General features: G+C 35.1%; 1 protein-coding gene across 2 annotated transcripts; it reads right to left on the bottom strand.

The window, feature by feature from the left end:
- Window positions 1–570: 570 nt before the first annotated feature.
- LOC104120003 (laccase-7-like) lies at window positions 571–21,568 on the bottom strand. Of its 2 annotated transcripts, none has more exons than XM_070174817.1 (7): window positions 21,358–21,568; window positions 3,955–4,106; window positions 3,043–3,287; window positions 2,721–2,849; window positions 2,306–2,608; window positions 1,225–1,881; window positions 571–907 (listed from the first exon to the last, which is right to left on the bottom strand). In XM_070174817.1, the coding sequence occupies exons 1-7, from the start codon at window positions 21,397–21,399 to the stop codon at window positions 768–770; spliced, it is 1,668 nt and encodes a 555-aa protein (XP_070030918.1). In that variant the 5' UTR covers window positions 21,400–21,568; the 3' UTR covers window positions 571–767. The 2 variants fall into 2 exon arrangements, with proteins under 2 accessions (XP_070030918.1, XP_009629941.1); XM_009631646.3 differs by lacking the exon at window positions 21,358–21,568 and adding an exon at window positions 4,868–5,001.
- Window positions 21,569–22,052: the final 484 nt, after the last annotated feature.

Consider the following 22,052-nt stretch of genomic DNA (forward strand, 5'->3'; position numbering starts at 1 on the left):
TTAGTCCTAAAGTTATAGCTTATTCCTATTTTGGTCCCTCTATGTTCATTGTTTACACATTTTGCCTCCAATTAATGTAGAAGAAGTATAATTAGTTATTTCTGCTAATAGAGTTAACAAAAATTGAAAAGAAATCTAATGATCTCATAGGTCTTTTTACGCATTAAGCCATTCTAATATACTAGTATAAAATTCTGTGCGTTTCATGATTGCACTCCTGCACTCCCGCGCGGTTATAATTGGCATTTACTAATAGTTTATAAGGTATCCAATCTTTCGTCCACGAACTTGGAAAAATCTAATAGGAAAATGAGAACTCCACCATTTGTAATAATATATATATATATATATATATAGCTATACAACCAGCTATAACCCCCAAAGAAGTAGAGTGTTACTCTTTACCACATATAGAGTCTGTTCGAGTTAGCCGACTCATTATTATAGCGTTTGTTTGGATTAGTCGATTAAAAATAGCCGAAGAGTGAAGATCATCAAATGATGAACAACAATTTTAAGTGGTTACCATCCGAGGTTTATTTTTTACTGCTTTGCCAAAAAGTAGAATAATTTTGAAGTATAGCTTCACAATCTTGAAATAAGAAAGATTCAGTACATTGAACAAAATCTTAAAGAATGATATAGCTACATACAAGTACAACCCTTGTCATGTTGAAATGAGAAAAAGGTAGCTGATCCGACTCTTAGTACAATTGGAAATAACAAGATTGAATAAAATAATAAACTAAGGAAAAAGTAAAACACTATCATGGGGATGAGCATTTTGGTAGATCTGGTGGAGGTGGAGGTAGCCTAGTTGATAGTGTTGGTCCATTCTCAACAACAAATGCTGTTGCTAAACCCCAAGGCAAATGAACATCCAAATGACAATGCATCAACCATACTCCTGTTAATAGCCAAATAAGAAGTTAAAAAAAAGGTCAATCTTCACCAACATGACTCTTGTTATTTATCCCTTTATAAAGTTTAATTAATTCTTATTATGTTAGTTCGTATCTAATGTTTACAGTCAAAGAAAAATTTAATACTCTCTCTGCTGTGCTGCAATGTATCTGGCACAACTTAAGTTGTTTCTAAATATATAAAGATGATTCTTTTTTGGACGAACTAAAAAGTAAAGCGGGAGATGGTAATAAGTTTTTTGATAATTAGATTGTCCCTTTTGCAAACGGAAACAAGTAAATGTTGAAGTGTATATTTTACCTGGATTGTTAGCTCGGAATCTTACAACAGCCCATCCTCCAACGGGGACAGCTATAGTGTTGCGCTCTTGTGGATTAAAAAGGTTAAATTTCTTTCGGTCAATTGTAGGGTTGTAGTTGCCAAAGCCTTGAGCCAAGACATGAAAATTGAATCCATGCAAGTGAATTGGATGGTTTTCTACACCAATCAAAGCAGTATTTTGCATTACAATCTCAACTGTGGCATTGAACTTTAGTTTCTTCACCTTTGTGGACTTTGTAGTCATTATAATAGCAGGATTAAAGCTATTATTAGGATTTGTATAATCAAACTTCAATGGTGGTTGGTCTGGAAAATCAGTAGTGTAAATTCCATTCACATTGTTGAAAAATGCTTCTAACATTGACATTTTAGTGGGGAATTGGAAAGATGCATTGTTCATGCTTGCAGCTAATCGTTGCCCATTTGGGCCTGCACATGTTGCATTTCCTGCTTTTCCACAAGCAACTAGGCCCAATCCAATAGTTATAAACATTTGCTCGTCTACTTGGCGAGGGGGAGGAATCCAAAATGGCCCACTTACGAGCCCAGTCAGATTGGTGAAGAATTTATGGGCTGTTGGTGTGTCGTTGAAGGCTGGCAAGATTGGCATTTTTGGAGTTGATGATGGGTTTGCACCTTCATACAAAAAACAAATCTTAATAAAACAACTCTAAGATGACAAAATTTATTTATTTACCGATGGTTTAGAAAATATTTACAAAATCTGGTCAATTAGAAGACAATTATAGGCTTTCTATAATACTTGAAAAAGGACACGAAGTAGCCTCTCTAATGGGCGGCTATTAGGAATTAACCAATATGTCATGAATTTCAGTTTTTCGGTTCAATTTTCAAGACATTTGTGTCCTGAAATTAAAAGTTTTATTTCAATTTTTCATGACATAATAAGTACTGGCTAATTCTTAAATAGTCCTAAGAATGACTATTTGTATACTTCCCCCAATTACATGATATAACATATTAAATTACGTTAGCAGTTAAAACAATTTATACTGTCAATGTATATAACTTAAATCTTAAAAGATGACTAGATCAATACCTTCATAGACAATGATTCCGGTGGTAGTAGTGTTGTCGAATGGTACCCCGGCGACGCTAACATAGGGATTTGCAGCCATGTAGTAGGATGCAGGTGCTTGATTGGCAGTTAGGAGGACATCAGTCGTTTGGCCAGGTGCAACAACAACTACATCAGTGATATATGGGTTGGTATAAGCAGCATCTATCGCGACAACTTTCATGTTATGATTGGCAATCTTGAAAAAGAGCTGGTTATTGAGTGCAGCATTGATGATGCGAAGGAGATATGTTTTTCCTTGTTTCACTATTAGCTTATATGTTTCTAATAATGGAAATGAAAAACAAAACCCAAGTTAGCCACATTGGAAAAAAAATACTAACAAGATTATGTTCTAAAGAAAATGAAATATTTATTCATGGTATATATTTCTTACTATTAGAAGAGCAAGGGTAAAGATCGCCTGGCTGGCCATTAATGGTGTAAGCATCTGAGTTATTAGGTGCAGCTCCAGTAGCTAGCCCTTCATTCTCCACATCCACAACATTGGAATTCCACCATTCTCCTACAACCACATTTTTAATACATAATTTTTATCAGAAAATAATTTATAGGATCTGATTCAATCAAGTAACATATATAAACTAAATTAACTTTTACGATGTAAAATTGCTTTCAAATGCCCGTGCATATAACTTAAACCCGACATCATATAAGCTAATTAAAAAAAAAATCGGAGTAAAAAAAGGGTTAAGTACCTAAGAGGATGGGGACTTCTCTGTAAGGTTTAGGGAAAGGAAAAGAGCGACCATATTTGGGGCGAATTATAAGGGCGCCATGAACCGTGGCTCGTAGCCATGACACGTGTGCGTGCCACCACAGAGTTCCTTCCTGTCCCGTTAGGTTAAACCTGTACGTGTAGCTTTTCCCGGGTCGGATCGCGCACTGGGTCGCAAACTCGGGTCCATCTGCCCACCCACTCAATAGCTGGAAAACTCCATGCCTACATACGTATAACATACATAAATAAAACAGCTGTTAAAATGTTTTCTTTTTTTTACTATCAAGTTATTTACTATTCATAAAAGTTAATTAACTACAACCATGTTTGAATCAACAACCAGGAAAAGAACCAAAATTGGTTACACAACACTAATATATATAGTTTTATTAAAATCTTTTAAGCATTTAATACATATTAAATTAATTAAATAGTAAGTGATACAAATAAATTACGTCAGTCCATGCATGTAACAAGATAGTACTTTTAAATTTGGTTCTTTTTTAATAGTTTCTTTAACTAACTATAAAGTAAATTATTGATGAGTGACGTTATCTTAGATGGTATTTTTAAATTTCAACACCAAGATTTGATTCCGTGAATCCACCGTGTATCAATGAATAAGATCAGTAATTAATAATATAAATGTTCAAATTCTCCTTGTTTTTACATGTATAAAAAACCAACTACTTTGCACGATTGAGACATCACGAGACCAAAAATTAAAACTGATGGTGAAAAGGAAATTTGAAGGGGAAAAAACAAACAAATTTGACATGTCAAGATCCTTACTGTGGACACATGTTTTAAACTGTAGCAAGTAACTTATTACAACTAGTTAAATTATTTACATTTGGCAAATTTCTTAAGTTAAAAGTGAAGGACAAACCAATGAATGGTGAGATCGTATGGTGATTTATTGAAGACATGAACGACAAGGGTGTCGCCCTCTCGAACACGCAGCGTTGGGCCAGGAAGACTTCCATTTACTGCAGTGATCACTTGTCTACGGCATAACCTGTTTACAGTAAGGTTTTGCACCTACAACAAGGAAACACATAAACATATCATTCAGACAATTTTTACCAAATAAACGCAAAAGTTCCCATATTTTTTCTTTTCCTTTGTACAGTTAAACGAGCCTTGACGTAATTAGTAAAGTTGCTGTCATATGACTAGGAGGTCATGGATTTAAGCCATGGAAACAACAAATGATTGTATTACACCAGGCTGCCCTTTGTACAGTTAAACGAGGTGCAAAGAGTATGACATGTATATTGATGTAACAACAAATGATTGTATATATAAACTGGATGCATGCATCCAAATTAGTATTATGAAGAAATTTTTTATATAGGGTGGAAGAGAAAGGAAAAAAAAAAGCTTTATGAAAGAAATGTACTTATTAAACCAACAATTTCATGCCTAAGATATCGATGCTTCGTATGGTGCAAGGCTAAAAAACCAACATGCCGATCGAAGAAGGCAGTTTTGATTGGAGACAGGGTTTAAGAACTAAAGAAAAAATACTTTAGGCACATATCAAAGGTACCCTTAAAATATGTAATTTTAAACATGCATGACATTTGTATGATGTCATTAAGAATAAATTTTGAAAAAAGTTACCACATATAAAAAGTGTCATCCGTTTTAAAACAGAAAGAGTGACATATAAGATAGAACAAAGGCCAATTTCTGTGAACACAATGTCCAATATTCATGCTTGTTTTCTCAATACCAGAGGATGATCATGAAAAATGGAGAACCTAGTTTGCATGGGAATAGAGAAGAGAATTAGTTACATGAAAAGAATGCTCGATAACTTCAGAAGAAACCATTGATAAAGAAGCCACAAGAGCAATGGCGCATGCAAACAAGAAAACCTGATGAGGCGCCATATATTGCCAAAAACAGGAAAAATCACAACTCTATGAGTTAACACTTCGAGAATATGACGGAGACAAGAATCAGAAGTGTTCCTTTTATATAGTAATGGTCTTGTAAACTTAAGAAAGCCATAAGAAAGCCACAAGGCGGCAATATTTTATTTCATTTTTTGTTAAAAAAAAAAAAGATTTATCATCTGTCTTAGCTAGCTATTCTTTTTCTTCTATTTATTTAAAAATATAAATAATACATCTTTGAATATGGTCTCTAATTATTGTCCAAAACTCATCCTCACGATTGCGTGAAAGACTAATTTAAGGCAAAGAGGAGAAGTGTTTGAAACATGGATCTGCAAAATGTGGTGACGGCAAGTTGGCACAAGGTTCGTTATAAAACAGCTTGAGTTGGCCATCAAATAAATAGAATGAATAAGACTTTCAAGTCCCACACGAAATTTTAATGATAGATAACCTTTTCTATATATTGTTAGTAAATTTAAATTTTAGCGCATTGAACTTCTAAGTAATTGGATTTGACTGATTATATCTATCTTCGACTCAGTTTTCTAAATGTTAAAGCTATCTTCGTTACGCAGGCTATTTCAATTTTCATCTGTCCTAAAGATTTAATTGACATTATGTTAGGATGTGCAGTTAGTTAGTTACTGGAATGTAATGTGACAACTAGATTACAGCTGTCATATCTAGAGATGAGCTAAGTTAGATAATACACGTGTATATATACATTGTATTGTATTCATTTTAGCAGAAATGGAATCAGATATTTTCTCTCTCAATTCTTTCTCTATCTGCTTCAGCCATGTGTTTCCTTCATTGAGCGAGCTTGCTTCCTCCATGTGAGAAGCTTGAGGACGACACACACGCTGTAAATTCTCTTGGTATCAAAGCAATAGAGACTGGAATTTCAGCAAATTCAGCTCGTTTTTTGAGTAGATTCAGAGATCGTCATCTTCGAAGCTCAATTTCTGAAACTTAACAATGGCAGCAGAAAAAATCGATCACTCTCATCCTCTGTTCGTACATCCTTCAGACACACCAGGTTCTATTCTGATTCCTGTCAAACTCACTGGATCAGAGAATTATGGTATTTGGCGTAGATCGATGCGAATAGCTTTACAAGCTAAGAAAAAATTAGGGTTCGTATTAGGCACATGCAAAAAGGACTCGTTTAAGACTGAGCTCTATGAAGATTGGGAAACATGCAATGCTATTGTACTTTCCTGGATCATGAACATTGTGTCACCGGACCTTCTTAGTGGTATTGTCTATGCGTCAAATACGCACCTAGTCTGGGAGGATTTGTGAGAAAGATTTGATAAGGTGAATCGAGTTAGAATTTTCCAATTGCATAGGAAAATTGCTACAATAACTCAAGGTACGTACAGATTCAGTTTCACATACTTCACAAAGCTGAAGGAATTGTGGGCAGAGTACGATGCCTTGGTTCCTTCACTAGGATGTGGTTGTGCAAAATCAAAGGAAAACATAGAGCATTTTCATACGCAGAGGTTGCTTCAGTTTTTGAGTGGACTTAATGACTCATATGATCAGGCAAGGAGACAAATACTCATGAAAACTGTTGAACCAACCCTAAATCAAGCCTATGCAATGATTGTTGAGGATGAAAGCCAAAGGTTTAATTCTGCTGGTCTTGAGAAGTCTGATCCTTTGGAAATGCAAGTAAGTCGAGGACAGCCCTATAAAGGAAAGAAACCTTTTATGCAGTATGAATACTGCAATATGAAAGGGCACCTGAAGGAGAATTGTTACAAATTGGTGGGATACCCTACAGATTTTAAAGGAAGAAAGAAGTACTCAGCCAACAATGTAATCAGTAATGTGGATTTAGACAACAAAGCATTCGTAAAGGAAGGTAACAACACTGGAGATGGATATTTCTTCACCAAAGATCAGTATGATCAGATACTCACCATGCTGAACAAAAGAGCTGATGATTCACAAGGAAGCAAGACAGGTATAATCACTACACTTATGGCAGATTTAAAATATAGTAAGTGGATAGTTGACTCAGGTGCCTCACATCATATTATTGCGAGTGTAGAACTGTTAAACACAAATATGAAGCTTAATCCACAAAATAGAGAACAAGTTAATTTACCTACTGGTAAGAAAATAACTATTACTCATATAGGAGTTGCAGAATTTTTGGATAACATGAGTGTGCAGAATGTACTGTTTGTTACTAATTTCAAATTTAATTTGCTCTCAGTCTCAAAACTGACCAGGGATCTCTCTTGCTTTGTCAATTTCTTTCCTAACTTTTGCATCTTTCGGGACTTTTACAATGGCAGGGTGAGGGGGATTGGTAGAGAGAAAAGAGGGTTGTACATAGTAAAGAATTTTCTCAATAAAGTGGCAAAAGAATCAGTCATGGCTGCAGCTGTGCAAAGTGAACAGACAGATGGAATGTTGTGGCATGCAAGACTTGGACACCCTTCAGTGAGCACTATGAAGCATATAAACTTCTTATAAAATACAATAACAGATGTTAGCTCAATCACTGATTGTGCAATATGCCCACTAGCTAAGCAGAGTAGGTTGCCATTTTCTAGCAGTACTTCTAAGAGTTCACATGTTCTAAAACTGTTACATATAGATGTTTGGGGACCTTATAAGATCCCTACTTATCATAAGAAGCAGTATTTCTTAACCATTGTTGATAATATGTCAAGATATACTTGGGTATTCTTGCTACAATTTAAGATTGATGTGATTGTTATTCTAAAGAAATTTCTTCCTATGCTTAAAACACAGTTCTCTGCCATTGTAAAGATAATTAGAAGTGATAATGGTACTGAGTTCCTCAATGTCAAGTGCAATGAACTGTTAGATTCTTATGGAATCATACATCAAAGCAGTTGTGCTTATACACCACAACAAAATGGAGTTGTTGAACGTAAACATAGACACATACTTGATGTTGCAAGAGCACTTAAGTTTCAAGCAGGAACTCCCACCAGATTCTGGGGATAATGTATAGAGGTTGTTGTCTATGTCATCAACAGACTTCCAACTACTGTGCTCAATGGGAAATGCCCATTTGAAATGCTGTATGGAAGATCACCTTCCTTGGAACATTTAAGGGTATTTGGCTGCTTGTGTTATACAGTCAACTTGCCTAAACAGGACAAATTTTCACTTAGAGCCACATCTATTGTGTTCCTTAGCTATTATACAACTCAAAAGGGCTACATGTTGCTGGATTTGGAGTCCAAAAATCTTCTTGTGAGTCGGGATGTTGTGTTCAAAGAACACATTTTTCCATTCAAGAAGGACATATCTGTCTCTTTTCCATTCAGTGTTGAACTGCCTGCATTTACAAGACCTCATGATAGGGGGTGACTGGATGATCATGAGGAAGCTGGGCACTATGATGATCATGAAAATCAGCAAACTCAAATAGCTCAAACTCAAACCCCCTTGGATCCTGCTCATGATTCAACAGATACTCTAGATGAGCACACTCAAAATACATTGGCTGACCATGATACAACAGGTAATGCAGAAGAGAACAATTCTTCTTCTTCTGATGAGCTTGAAGACAGTTTTCTAACTGCTTTAGACTCGGGATCAGATGAAGGGAGACACAATCAGACCTTGCTGCAGATACAACACTACAACTTAATAATCTTGATACATAAATTGTTGGCCTTACTCCTACAACTACAGTTGATATTTCTAAGACCTTGAGGAAATCAGGAAGAACTACTAAAGCACGATTGTGGCTTCAAGATTACATGACCATCAAGAAGGCAAATAGAGAAACACTTTACTCTATAGTTGATTACATGTGTTATGATAATGTGACACAAAAATACAGGTGCTTCTTAGCCAAAATCTTAGCACTGACAGAGCCACGGAATTTCAAGGAAGCCTCAAAGGACAGGAAGTGGATGGAAGCAATTCAGAAGGAAATTAAAGCAAATAGAATACAACCATACATGAGAGGTTGTTGACTTTCCTAAAGGGAATGTTGTTGGATCAAAGTGGGTTTACAAGATCAAATACAAAGCAAATAAAGAAGTAGAAAGGTTCAAGGCTAGATTGGTGGCCAAAGATTACAACCAAAATGAAGGGTTGGACTATCGTGAAACCTTTTCTCCAGTATCCAAAATGGTAACTATTAGAGCAGTCATTGCATTTGCAGCCACAAAAGAATGGATTATGTATAAGATGGATGTATTCAATGCATTCTTACAAGGAGATTTGGAAGAGGAAGTATACATGGAACTTCCTCAGGGATTTAGAAGACAAGGGGATACCAAGGTTTGCAAGCTTATGAAGTCACTATATGGGCTAAAACAAGCCTCAAGGCAGTGGAACATAAAGCTCACAGAAGCAGGATACAAACAGAGTTTATATGACTATTCATTGTTCACTAAAAGAAGTGGAGATGACTTTGTGGCAATTCTAATTTATGTGGATGATTTGCTGATTAGAGGAAGTAGCAACAGATTCATACAAGAAGCAAAAGATGTTCTGCATCAGAAGTTCAAGGTAAAAGACCTTAGAGAGTTAAGATATTTCTTGGGAATAGAAGTTGCAAGATCAGACAAAGGAATCCTATTAAATCAGAGAAAGTATGCACTCCAACTAATCTCAGATCTTGGATTATGAGGTACCAAACCAGCTGCAACACCAGTAGATTTGAACCAGAAGTTCACTTCTCTGGAATTTGATGCAAATGCAGGAATAATAGGAGATGATGCATTAGATGATATAACAGCTTACCAAAGATTAATTGGGAGGCTATTGTATTTGACAATAACAAGACAGGACTTAAGCTAAATAGTGCAGACATTAAGTCAATTCATGCAAGCATCAAAGAGGTCACACTGGGATGCAACTGTTCGAGTGGTGAAGTACAAAAGCAAGCATCAGGAATGGGAGTTCTTATGAGCAGCAAACAGGCAGACAGTTTGACATGCTTTTGTGATGCAGACTGGGCAGCTTGCCCCAATACTAGGAGATCAGTGACTGGTTTCATAGTAAAATTTGGAGAATCTCTTATATCTTGGAAGTCGAAAAAATAACAAACTGTATCAAGAAGCTTTGCAGAAGCAGAGTACAGAAGCTTGGCAGCAGTTACATCAGAGGTAACATGGCTACTAGGGTTGTTTGCAGAACTAAATGTATCAATTAAACAACTAGTAGACTTTTTTGTGATAGTAAAGCAGCACTACAGATAGCAACAAATCCTATATTTCACGAGACACTACTAAAAATCTGCTAAAAATCGACCAACTATTTCCGACCAACGTTGGTCGGTCAAAAAAAGCGACCAAAAACCGTCCAGGTTGGACGGAAACTGGGGAATTTTTTTTATATATTTTTTAAAACTAAATACCGACCAACGTTAGTCGGTAAATTGGTCAACGAATTGACCCAGCTGGTCAGACAAGAAAATTTTGAATTACCGACCAACGTTGGTCGGTAATCTGGATCCAATTTTTTAAATTTTAATAATTATTTTATTATTTAAAATATTTTATAATATTTAAGAATTTATATTTAAAATTACCGACCAACGTTGGTCGGTTAATGTAGGGGAAGCATTTACCGACCAACTTTGGTCGGTAATTGTTATTTTCTGCAAAATAACCGACCAAAGTTGGTCGGTTATTACGTCAACATTGATCAAACTTTCGAATTACTTTTATATTTACTATCTAAATAATATAAATGTAATTCGTTAACACTTTTGTAATACAAATAATGAATACACTAACATATACTATATATAACATGCTATTTGTATATTGATTCATCGACTTATAACTTACTTAGATGCATCGATGAATATTAAAAATAAAACGTTTGACCTATATCGACTAATAGTAAAAACAAAACATCTCGACTTATATCGATTAATCTAGCTATGCCATGCATTATTAGTGATGAATGAATGAAAAATAAAAGAATTAATACTAAACATATATATATATATATATATATATATATATGGATCACAAATTAAATAAACGAAAGAAGATATTAGTATTAAGTAAACGAGTTAAATTAATAGGTCAAACATGGTCAAACTTTAACAAGCTATATATATACGCACTAACATATACTATAACAAGCTATATATATAGTTAAAGTATTACAGCGAAGTGTGTTTGTGTGTGTATATATATATATATAAGAACACGAAGCGCTAGGACCACAGGGTCGGGTTCTTTTAGGGATAGACTTGGGAAGATACTAATTAGTATATATACTTTATCATCAAATATATCTATTTGTAAATTGATTCATCGACTTATAACTTACTTAGATGTATCGATGAATATTAATCGATGATTCATCAAAACGTTTCGACCTATATATCGATTAATCTATGTCATGCATTATTAGTGATGAACGAATGAAAAAAGAAGTTATTAGCATCAATTACAATATAATGTATGTGTGTGTGAGAGAAATTACTCACATACTTAATTATAACTTAGAAAATTTACTTAGATAGATGCTATTATAATTTATTAAAATTAAATAGTTAATATAATTATTTATAAAGATTATGCTTATAGTTTATAATTATTTATAATTATTGCATAGTTAAATAAAATAAATACTTGTAGTTTATAATATTTTTTTATAGTTTATAATATTTTAAGAAGAAAACACACAAAAAAAAAAGAATTTAATTTTTTTTTTTAAAAAACCGACCAAAGTTGGTCGGTTTTTGGTCAAACGGTCAACACTTAATGTACCGACCAAAATTACCGACCAACTTTGATCGGTAATTCTGAAATCAGAGAATTGAAAAACGGGAAAAACCCCCATTTCTCTGAAATTTTTCCCTCTTCACTCAAAACTTTCCCCTCTCCTTCTCCCAGCCCTCGCCCTCGCCGTCCAGCCCTCGCCATCGCCGCTGCCACTGCCACTGCCGCCCCTCTCCTTCTCCATCTCCTAAAAATTCTAGGTTTGAATTACAACCCATTTATTTATTATTTCTAGGTTTTGTTAATTAGTTATGAATTAGTTTCAATTGATTAGTGTTTCAATTATTTGAACATTACATTTTATTGAGGATTAGGGTTTAGGTCTTGTTTTAATTAGTTTTGTTAATTAATTTTATTAACTAATTAATTTTGTTAATTAGTCAATTAGTTATGAATTAGTTTAGTTTAGGGTATGGGTTGAATTTCTTTAGTTTAGTTAGTTTATATTTAAACTCGTAGGATATGAATTGAAATTTTAGTTTTTAGGATCTGTTCTTGTGAATTGAACTTTTAGGATATGAATTGAACTTTTAAGATATGAATTGGACCTTTTGGATATGAATTAAAATTTTAGGATATAAATTGGTATAATTAGGAAAAAATAATTTTCTTGAATTAACTAAAAAAAGATATAATTAATTTATAATTATAGAATAAATTAATTTGTTCTTGTGAATCGAACTTTTAGGGTATGGGTTGAATTTCTTTAGTTTAGTTAGTTTATGTTTAAACTCGTAGGATATGAATTGAAAATTTTAGTTTTTAGGATTTGTTCTTGTGAATTGAATTTTTAGGATATGAATTGGACCTTTTGGATATGAATTGAAATTTTAGGATATAAATTGGTGTAATTAGGAAAAAATAATTATCTTGAATTAACTAAAAAAGATATAATTAATTTATAATTGTAGAATAAATTAATTTGTTCTTGTGAATCGAACTTTTAGGGTATGGGTTGAATTTCTTTAGTTTAGTTAGTTTATGTTTAAACTCGTAGGATATGAATTGAAATTTTAGTTTTTAGGATTTGTTCTTGTGAATTGAACTTTTAGGATATGAATTGAACTTTTAAGATATGAATTGGACCTTTTGGATATGAATTGAACTTTTAGGATATAAATTGGTGTAATTAGGAAAAAATAATTATCTTGAATTAACTAAAAAAGATATAATTAATTTATAATTGTAGAATAAATTAATTTGTTCTTGTGAATCGAACTTTTAGGGTATGGGTTGAATTTCTTTAGTTTAGTTAGTTTATGTTTAAACTCGTAGGATATGAATTGAAATTTTAGTTTTTAGGATTTGTTCTTGTGAATTGAACTTTTAGGATATGAATTGGACCTTTTGGATATGAATTGAAATTTTAGGATATAAATTGGTATAATTAGGAAAAAATAATTATCTTGAATTAACTAAAAAAGATATAATTAATTTATAATTGTAGAATAAATTAATTTGTTCTTGTTTTATTTGTATAGATGGAACATCGTACTTGGATGTACAATAGAAATTATCCTAATCGGCGGGGATTGCGGGAGGATTTTGTAGAAGGGGTTGATGACTTTATTAGACATGCAATGTCACTTCCACCATACCAAAGTGAAGGAGTAATTAGGTGCCCTTGTGTCAGGTGCGATTGTATGAAGTTTAAAAAATCGGAGGAAGTTAAGCTTCATCTTTATAGGAAGGGGTTTATAGAGAATTACTTTGTGTGGACTAATCATGGAGAGATCGATGGTAGCCGTGGGATATTTCATAACATGGTTGTTGGTGAAAGTAGTAGGTCGGTGGAGAATACAAATCTTGATTCTAGAATTCAGGATATGGTTGCGGATGCTTTTGGGGGTGAGCCCAATAAAAATATTGAACAAACTCCTAATGATGATGCAAAACGTTTTTATGAACAGTTAGAGGAAGCTAGTCGTCCACTACGTGAAGGAAGTTCGTACTCTGAGCTGTCTGTTGCAGTTAGATTAATAAGTATCAAATCTAATTGGAATATTTCTCAAGCAGCCATGGACTCTTTCATTGACCTTATGAGTGAACTAGTTGACCCTAATATCAACTTACCTGGTGATTTCTATAAGGCGAAGAGATTGGTTTCTAAGTTAGGACTTTTGTCAATGAGAATTGATTGTTGTGAAGATGGTTGCATGTTATATTATAAAGATGATACAACTTTAGACAGTTGTAAATTTTGCGAAAAGCCTCGTTTCAAGAGGCTTTCCAGCGGGAATATGGTCGGTGTCAAGGCGATGCATTATTTACCTCTTATACCTAGGTTAAAGAGGTTATATGCGTCGATGAGTTCTGCTCCTCATATGAGATGGCACTTTGAAAATAGAAGACCACCTGGTGTTATATGTCATCCTTCAGATGGAGAAGCTTGGAAGCACTTTGATACGACATATCCAGATTTTTCTAGTGAACCAAGGAACATTCGGTTAGGTCTGTGTGCGGATGGCTTCACGCCTTTTTCTATATTTGAGACACCATATTCATGTTGGCCTGTCTTTCTTACACCTTATAACCTACCACCTGAGTTGTGTATGACTAGTCCATATATATTCTTAAATTGTATTATCCTCGGTCCACGTAATCCGAAAAGTTTGATTGATGTATATTTGCAACCTTTGATTGATGAGCTAAAACAATTGTGGTATGATGGTGTTGAAACATATGACATATCAACCAAGCAAAATTTTAATTTGCGTGCTAATTTAATGTAGACTATTAATGATTTTCCTGCGTATGGAATGTTGTCTGGGTGGATGACTACTGGGAAGCTAGCTTGTCCTTACTGCATAGAAAATAGTAAAGCGTTCACTTTGAAACATGGCCGAAAGCAATCATGGTTTGATTGTCACCGTCAATTCTTGCCTGATGATCATGAGTTTAGAAGGATGAAAAATGCATTCAAAAAGAATAAAGTGGAATATGATTCTCCACCTCCGATACTTTCAGGTGAGGAAATTTGGGAGAGGGTCCAGAACTTCAGTAAAGTTACTGAGGCTCCACCTTATAGATTCCCCGGATATGGTGTTAATCATAATTGGACGAAACAGAGTATATTTTGGGAGTTGCCTTATTGGAAGGATAATCTTCTCCGACACAACCTTGATGTCATGCATATTGAGAAGAATTATTTTGATAATTTGTTCAACACAGTGATGGATGTTAAAGGTAAGACAAAAGATAACCCGAAGGCTAGAATGGACGATGGTAAGGTGTTCAAGCCCAAAGCAAGTTACACATTCACTTTGGAGGAAAGACGACAAATTTGTGATTGGGTTACGAAATTAAAGATGCCTGAGGGTTATGCGTCGAATCTTGGAAAAAAAGTAGATATGGAGGTAGGGAAGTTGAGCCATTTGAAAAGTCATGACTGCCATGTTTTCATGGAGACCTTAGTGCCTATTGCATTTTGTGGTTTGCCTGAAAGAATCTGGAAACCCATCACAGAGATTAGTTTGTTTTTCAAAGACTTGTGTTCTACCACATTAAGGGAAGAAAACCTACTTCGGATGGACCAGAACATCCGTGTAATTTCTAGTAAGATGGAAAAAATATTCCCATGTGGTTTCTTTGATGTGATGGAACACCTTCCAATACACCTTGTACACGAGGCACGACTTGGAGGGCCTGTTCAATGCAGATGGATGTATCCCTTTGAGAGGTAATATTATAAGTTTGATGTAATATTCTATTTTATTTGAATGTTCTTGGCTAACATGAGATTATGTAGGACAATTGGCAAATGCAAATAATTTGTTAAGTAGAGGAATAAGATTGAAGGATCTATATGTGAAGCCTATCTTGCAAAGGAAACTGCACATTTTTGTTCTTATTATTTTGAGAGTAACGTGCCATGTTCTAGGAATAGGCCCAATAGGCATACGGTCGAATGTGTGAATGATCCATTATATCCACCAATGTCCATATTCAATCAACCAGACCGATGTTCTAAGGATGTTAGAAAGAGAAGTTTGAGTGATATGGAGTAAAAGTCAGCTACACTTCATGTGTTGCTAAATTGTCCCGAAGTTGTACCATTTCTCAAGTAAGTATTGATTTATTAGTTATCAAAATATAAAATTTACTGTGACTACATATTGATGCAACTATTAAAAATATTTGGTATGTCACAGTCACTTCGTGGGTCAATTTGGCTATGATGCTGTATATACGAGATTTGATACTTGGTTCAAACAGTTTGTAAGTGTGTGTATATATATATATATATATATATATATATATATATATATATATATATATATATATATATATATATATATATATATATATATATATATATATGTAGTGAATGTATAAAAATTGATTCATAAGTTATGCTAACTTATGAATTTTTTTAACTCTATGTAGGTAAATAATCCAAATAATGGTGTAAATCAATTTTTGAAAGATATATCTTGGGGACCTGGGCTTCAGGTCACAACAATGTCTAAGTACGTAGTGAGTGGTTATAAGTTTCATACAGAGGATTGCTCTAAAAATAAAAATAGCAACAACAGCGGGGTGTGGGTTCAAGGTGGTGATGGCAACCAAGTTGGAGATATTGATTATTATGGTGTGGTCAAAGAAATATTACAACTAGAATATACAGGTTGGCCATATAAGAAATTGATACTCTTTAGATGCAAGTGGTTTGACCCAAATCCAACAAGAGGTACAAGAGTACACAACCAATACAACATAATTGAGGTTAATCATACGAGGGAGTATGATCGCTATGATCCTTTCATAATTGCACATAACGTTAGGCAAGTGTATTATGCTCCTTATCCATTGCGGCGGAATAAGTCCGATTGGTGGGTTGTAATAAAAACTAAGCCTGTAGGTAGGGTGGAAGTCGAGAATGTGTTAGATGTTGCATATCAAAACGATATCTCCAATGTTCACCAAATAGTGGAAGATCAGTTAGAAAATAATTTGGAACATCCTGAACGCATATTGGAAGAAGTTGATATAAATGAAGTAACAATTATAGAAAATGTGGACGAAGAATCAATTGATGAAGCTCAAACAAGTGAGGACGAAGAATTCTCGGACGACGAATAATACGTCGATGAGGATTAAAAAGTTGGTTTTTTAAAGCACTCTCATTTTATAGCTAGTTTCTTATATGTTTCAATCTAAATGTGTATTATATTATGCAGATGGCAGGCAAGGGTCAAGGTAACAATGACCTTACTAGTTCTCGGGGTCGAGAAAAGGGTAGGAAGGGAAAGAGGAGGGTAGAAAATAATACTCCCTCTTGTCCACCCTTTTCAGAGATGCCTATGTCTTATCCTCTACCATACGGCTATACTGAGCTGCCACAGTATCACGAGCCGTACACCTTCATTCAGACACCCAGTCTTCCATTACAGGGCCATAGGACTATACGTCCGACATACAGTCCAGCTGCCTCACAGCCATCTGCATCACATCCACATGGATCACATCCCTACATATCACAGCCACATGGATCGCATCCATCCATGTCACAGCCACTCGGGTCACAGCCACTCGGGTCATAGCCATCGGTATCACATCCACTTGGGTCGTATCCAGCTATGTCGCAGTCACAGGGATCGCAACCATCTTCATCATCGACTCCATCTATTGCAGGCCTTCACCTGCGAGGCATTAGCTCTGACCCGCCTACACCGTCTTCACATGCCTCTGATACACATGCTTCGGATGGTGATGACGAGGTAGTGCATTATGATCGATATGGCAGGATCATGATAGTCCCTGAGGGTGATGGGTAAGTGTTATTCATTATTTTTGCGTCTATTGATTTGTAACATTTTTACTAAGATATTAATATGTTTTTATTATTAAATTACAGGTTCAGGCTGGGTAATAAGACTACGAGGATAATCACCAATGCCATCAGAAAGCTTTATGATGACCCTTATGCGACTTGGACTGATTGCCCATTCTCACTGAAGGAGCAAATTTTCAATCAATTTAAGGTATGAATGTTCTTTTAAACAGTTTAATAATTTATATTTATGATGTTTCCATCTAATATTTAACTTTTGAAATACAGAGCAAGTGTGTATGGAAAGACCGCTATAGCGCGGAAGTGGCTACAAATTTTCATCATAAAGCTCGCAAGAGATTGGCGGATGCTTTCTCGGATGCTAGAAAGAAGAACAAGAGGCCTGGCTGGTTAATTGAGAATTTGTGGAATGATTTGCAAAGGCAATGGCTTACCGCAGAGTTCTTAGAGAGGAGCGAAAAAGGAAAGAAAGCTCGCGCATCCGAGAAGGGAGGCTCCTTGCACACTGAAGGTGCGATCGGCCTAGGGACAATAAAAAGAAGATTGGTACGTAATTGCTTAAATTATTTTACTTTTCTAAGTATATCTATTCTGTTTATTAACTAAATTAATTTGTTTTCAGGAAAAGAAGTATGGGCATCCAATGAGTCATGATGAGTTATTCAAGGAGACACATATTGTGAAGAAGAAGAAAGAGGGGGATCAAGATAAGTGGGTCGAGGACCGGGCCTCGACTGCATATGTAAGCTTTCAATTTTCTTTAAGTATTATAATTTACTTTTATAAAAATTTTGAAATACTGATTTAATTTAAAATAATATAGGGTCACTACCAAAGTAACGTGGAGGAATTCATCCGTAGTCATCCAGCTGGTGAATCGGTTGAGCCAACCCAACCTTCGGACGAGGATGCTGAAAGAATATGGTTGGAGTCTGTTGGCGGTCCAAAATGGGGAAAGGTATACGGGCTTCCTACTAAAACCTTCCATCGCTATAAGTGTGGAATGCGAGGAATAGGGACTTCCTCGCAAGGCGAGCAACTTAATAGGGAGAGCCTTTCCGCTATGCGGGAGACAGTGACAAAGCTCACATCAGAGCTAAAAGTGGCCAAGGAAAGAGAAAGGCTTAGAGATGCTCAATTCCTTGGCATGCAAGCTCAGATCAGAACTCTCCTATCTAGTGGAGCTTTTCCGTTGCCCCGATCTCGTGAGTCATCTCCAGAGGGTCGACCTCCACGTAATCGTTCCTCCCGTCCAGCTCATGATCGTTCCTCCCGTCCTCCCCGTGATCGTGCTTCCCGTACTTCACAAGACCGTTCTCTATATCGTCTTGTAAATGAAAGTTCATCAGACGGTGATGATGATGTTGTAGAAAACACCCCTTGACTTTTATATACTTTGAACTAGACAAATAGAACCAGTTTTGAACTAGTTGTAATTAGTTTTAACTTGGTTTTGGATTTTTATGTTCAATTGAACTTTAATTTGTTAGTTTTAAAGTATTTATTGAATGTTTTGGTTGTTATTGTTGTTGTTGTTGTTGTTGTTGTTGTTGTTGTTGTTGTTGTTGTTGTTGTTGTTGTTGTTGTTGTTGTTGTGTTGTTGTTGTTGTTGTTGTGTTGTTGTGTTGTTGTTGTTGTTGTATTGGTATGCTGGCAGGTGGTGTAGCTGCCAAAACAGGCATTTTATGCCAAAATTAAACCTAGAAAAACCGATCAAAGTTGGTCGGTTTTTAATAAAAAAAATAAATTATTCCAAAATACCGACCAAAGTTAGTCGGTTAATGAACATTGAATTCCCAGAATTCAACATTACCGACCAACTTTGGTCGGTATTTTGCTTGCACTATTGAGATTACCGACCATAGTTGGTCGGTAATGTTTAATTTTAATTATTTTTAAAAAATATATATTTTCAATTACCGACCAAAGTTGGTCATTTTTTTTTAAATTTTAATAATTAATAAAAAAAAATATAATTTAGTTAAACCGACCAACTTTGGTCGGTAAAATTAAATTAATAAAATATGTTTTCGACCAAAGTTGGTCGGTAAGTAATTAAACTTGTCAGATGGTCGTTTTAATCTACCGACCAAAGTTAGTCGGTAATTTCCTACCAACTTTGGTCGGTAAGCCATTTCGACCATCAAAATACCATCCACATCGTAATGGTCGCGTTTTGGTTGGTAATTTGCCATAACCGACCAACGTTGGTTGGCTTTTTTGGTCGGTTTTTAGCGAATTTCTAGTAGTGAGAGAACTAAGCATATAGAAATTAATTGTCATTTTGTGAGAGACAAGAAGGGGCAATCGTTACACACTGTATTGCATCTAAAGATCAGCAGGCTGACTTGTTGATAAAAGGTTTAGGTAAGGTGTAACATTGTTCTTAGCTTGGCAAGCTGGGAGTTATTAACATTTTACACCCCCTAGCTTGAGGGGGAGTGTTAGGATGTGCAGTTAGTTAGTTACTGGAGTGTAATGTGACAGCTAGATTACAACTGTCATATCTAGAGATGAGCTAAGTTAGATAATACACTTGTATATATATATTGTATTGTATTCATTTTAGCAGAAATGAAATCAGATATTTTCTCTCTCAATTCTCTTTCTATCTGCTTCAGCCATGTGTTTCCTTCATTGAGCGAGCTTGCTTCCTCCATGGGAGAAGGTTGAGGACGACACACATGCTATAAATATAAATATATATATATATATGGTAAAATATGTTCATATTTAATGATCACATGAGAAAACGACACGTGGAAGACAGTCGGGTCCAAACACAACGATCTCGAAGAGAATGGTATTCATAAAGGCGAATTAAACACTTGCGGCCACCCGGTAACATTTAATGAAGAATATTCTATATCATTAAGTGCACGATCTGTTACATAGAATATGGCATTCACTGCCTACCGTTACACATTTTTCAATGGTCCTAATAATTGTTATTTAAGAGGGGCTTGATCCTAGTACATTGTTCCCTAGGTGCAGCTATAAATAGTGAGCTCCCCAACCATTGTAAAGGACATGAATTTTTTGACAAGCATACACTATATTCTATCAAAAACTCAATAATATTTTACTTTCTTGCTTATTCATATTGTTATTACTGCCCCCGGAAGCTCTGCTCCCGGAACCAAGATTTCTGTTATTTTATCCCAACTTCAAGGCTAAGTCTTACATTTCTATCTAATTTATTTATTATTTTAGGATTAAATCGATTCACTTGTCTATAAATCACGTACAAATTCAACTGTACCGTTTTATGGAAAAACGCGAATATACTTCTATAAGAGAAGGTGCAAGGTCATTCGATGTTTTCGATTCAAACTATTGCTAATTATTTTGAAATCTACCCCCTCCCTTCCACTTTATGGGACGAGGTTCAGAGTACTTATTTTTCGGCTTAAATTTGAACATAATATTTTGAAGTAAAATATACGAACCCACGCCCATTCTCACGGAGTAGTAATAGGACCAGATTGCACCTCCTAAGCCAACTCAAACTTAAGTGGGACAAATTGGTTATTACAAGTACGGTAAAAGATACTTGCATAATTTATAACTTTAAATGAAAGGCGCGATGCAAAGAAGTGCTCTTACCTGTTTTAATGCAGAAGTTACCTTCCGTCGTCGGTGGATGATCAAATAAAAGATCGTCGCATTACAAATAGGGGGAGAATGCCACAAATAGGATATTTTTTGTAACAATTGATTTTTCGGAAAAGGACCAAAAATGTCCCTAACGTATTGAAAATGGCTCAAAAATATTATTTGTTAACCTTTTAGACTATAAATGCCCCTAACGTATTTCTTTGGCTCAAGTATACCCTTACCTCTAACAGACCAAGCTGATTACTTTTAAAAAATAGCCCCATGGCACGACCCCATATTTTTTCTTCTTCAATCAGGTAAACTTCGTTCTTCCTCTTCTTTCTTCCAGCATGGTAGTGCTTATACTCATGCCATACGCTTAACACGGTACATCATATATAAGACCAATATTTCATATGTTTTTAAGTATTCAGCTAGAATGCTAAAAATTCGGGTAATCCAAATTTTTTCAGTATTATGGCTGAAATTTCTGGTGATGATTAGGATTTTGCCACAAATTCTAATGGATCAACATAAGTTACTGAAATCTTGACGAACGCGCTTTAAATTCTAGCGTCGACTACTTTTTCAACACTTTTTGTTATCGAGGTAAAAAATATCAACGGAAAAGGACCAAAAAATGTCCTTAACATATTGAAAATGACTCAAAAATACCCTTCGTTAACCTTTTGGGCTATAAATGCCCCTAACGTTTTTCTTTGGCTCAAGTATACTCTTACCTCTAACGGACCAAGCTGACTACTTTAAAAAATAGCCTCATGGCACATTATAAGTCTGCCACGTGTGTTTCTCAGCAATAAAATTAAACTCACCCATTTAATTAAAAATACCCAAATCATGACCATTACCAATCCGATGCGTTTCCCCATTAATAATTTTAAGTTCGACCCCTATTTCATTTTAGGCGAAACAGTGT

The sequence above is a fragment of the Nicotiana tomentosiformis genome, chromosome 5 (assembly GCF_000390325.3).
Source record: "Nicotiana tomentosiformis chromosome 5, ASM39032v3, whole genome shotgun sequence".
Classification (NCBI taxonomy): domain Eukaryota; kingdom Viridiplantae; phylum Streptophyta; class Magnoliopsida; order Solanales; family Solanaceae; genus Nicotiana; species Nicotiana tomentosiformis.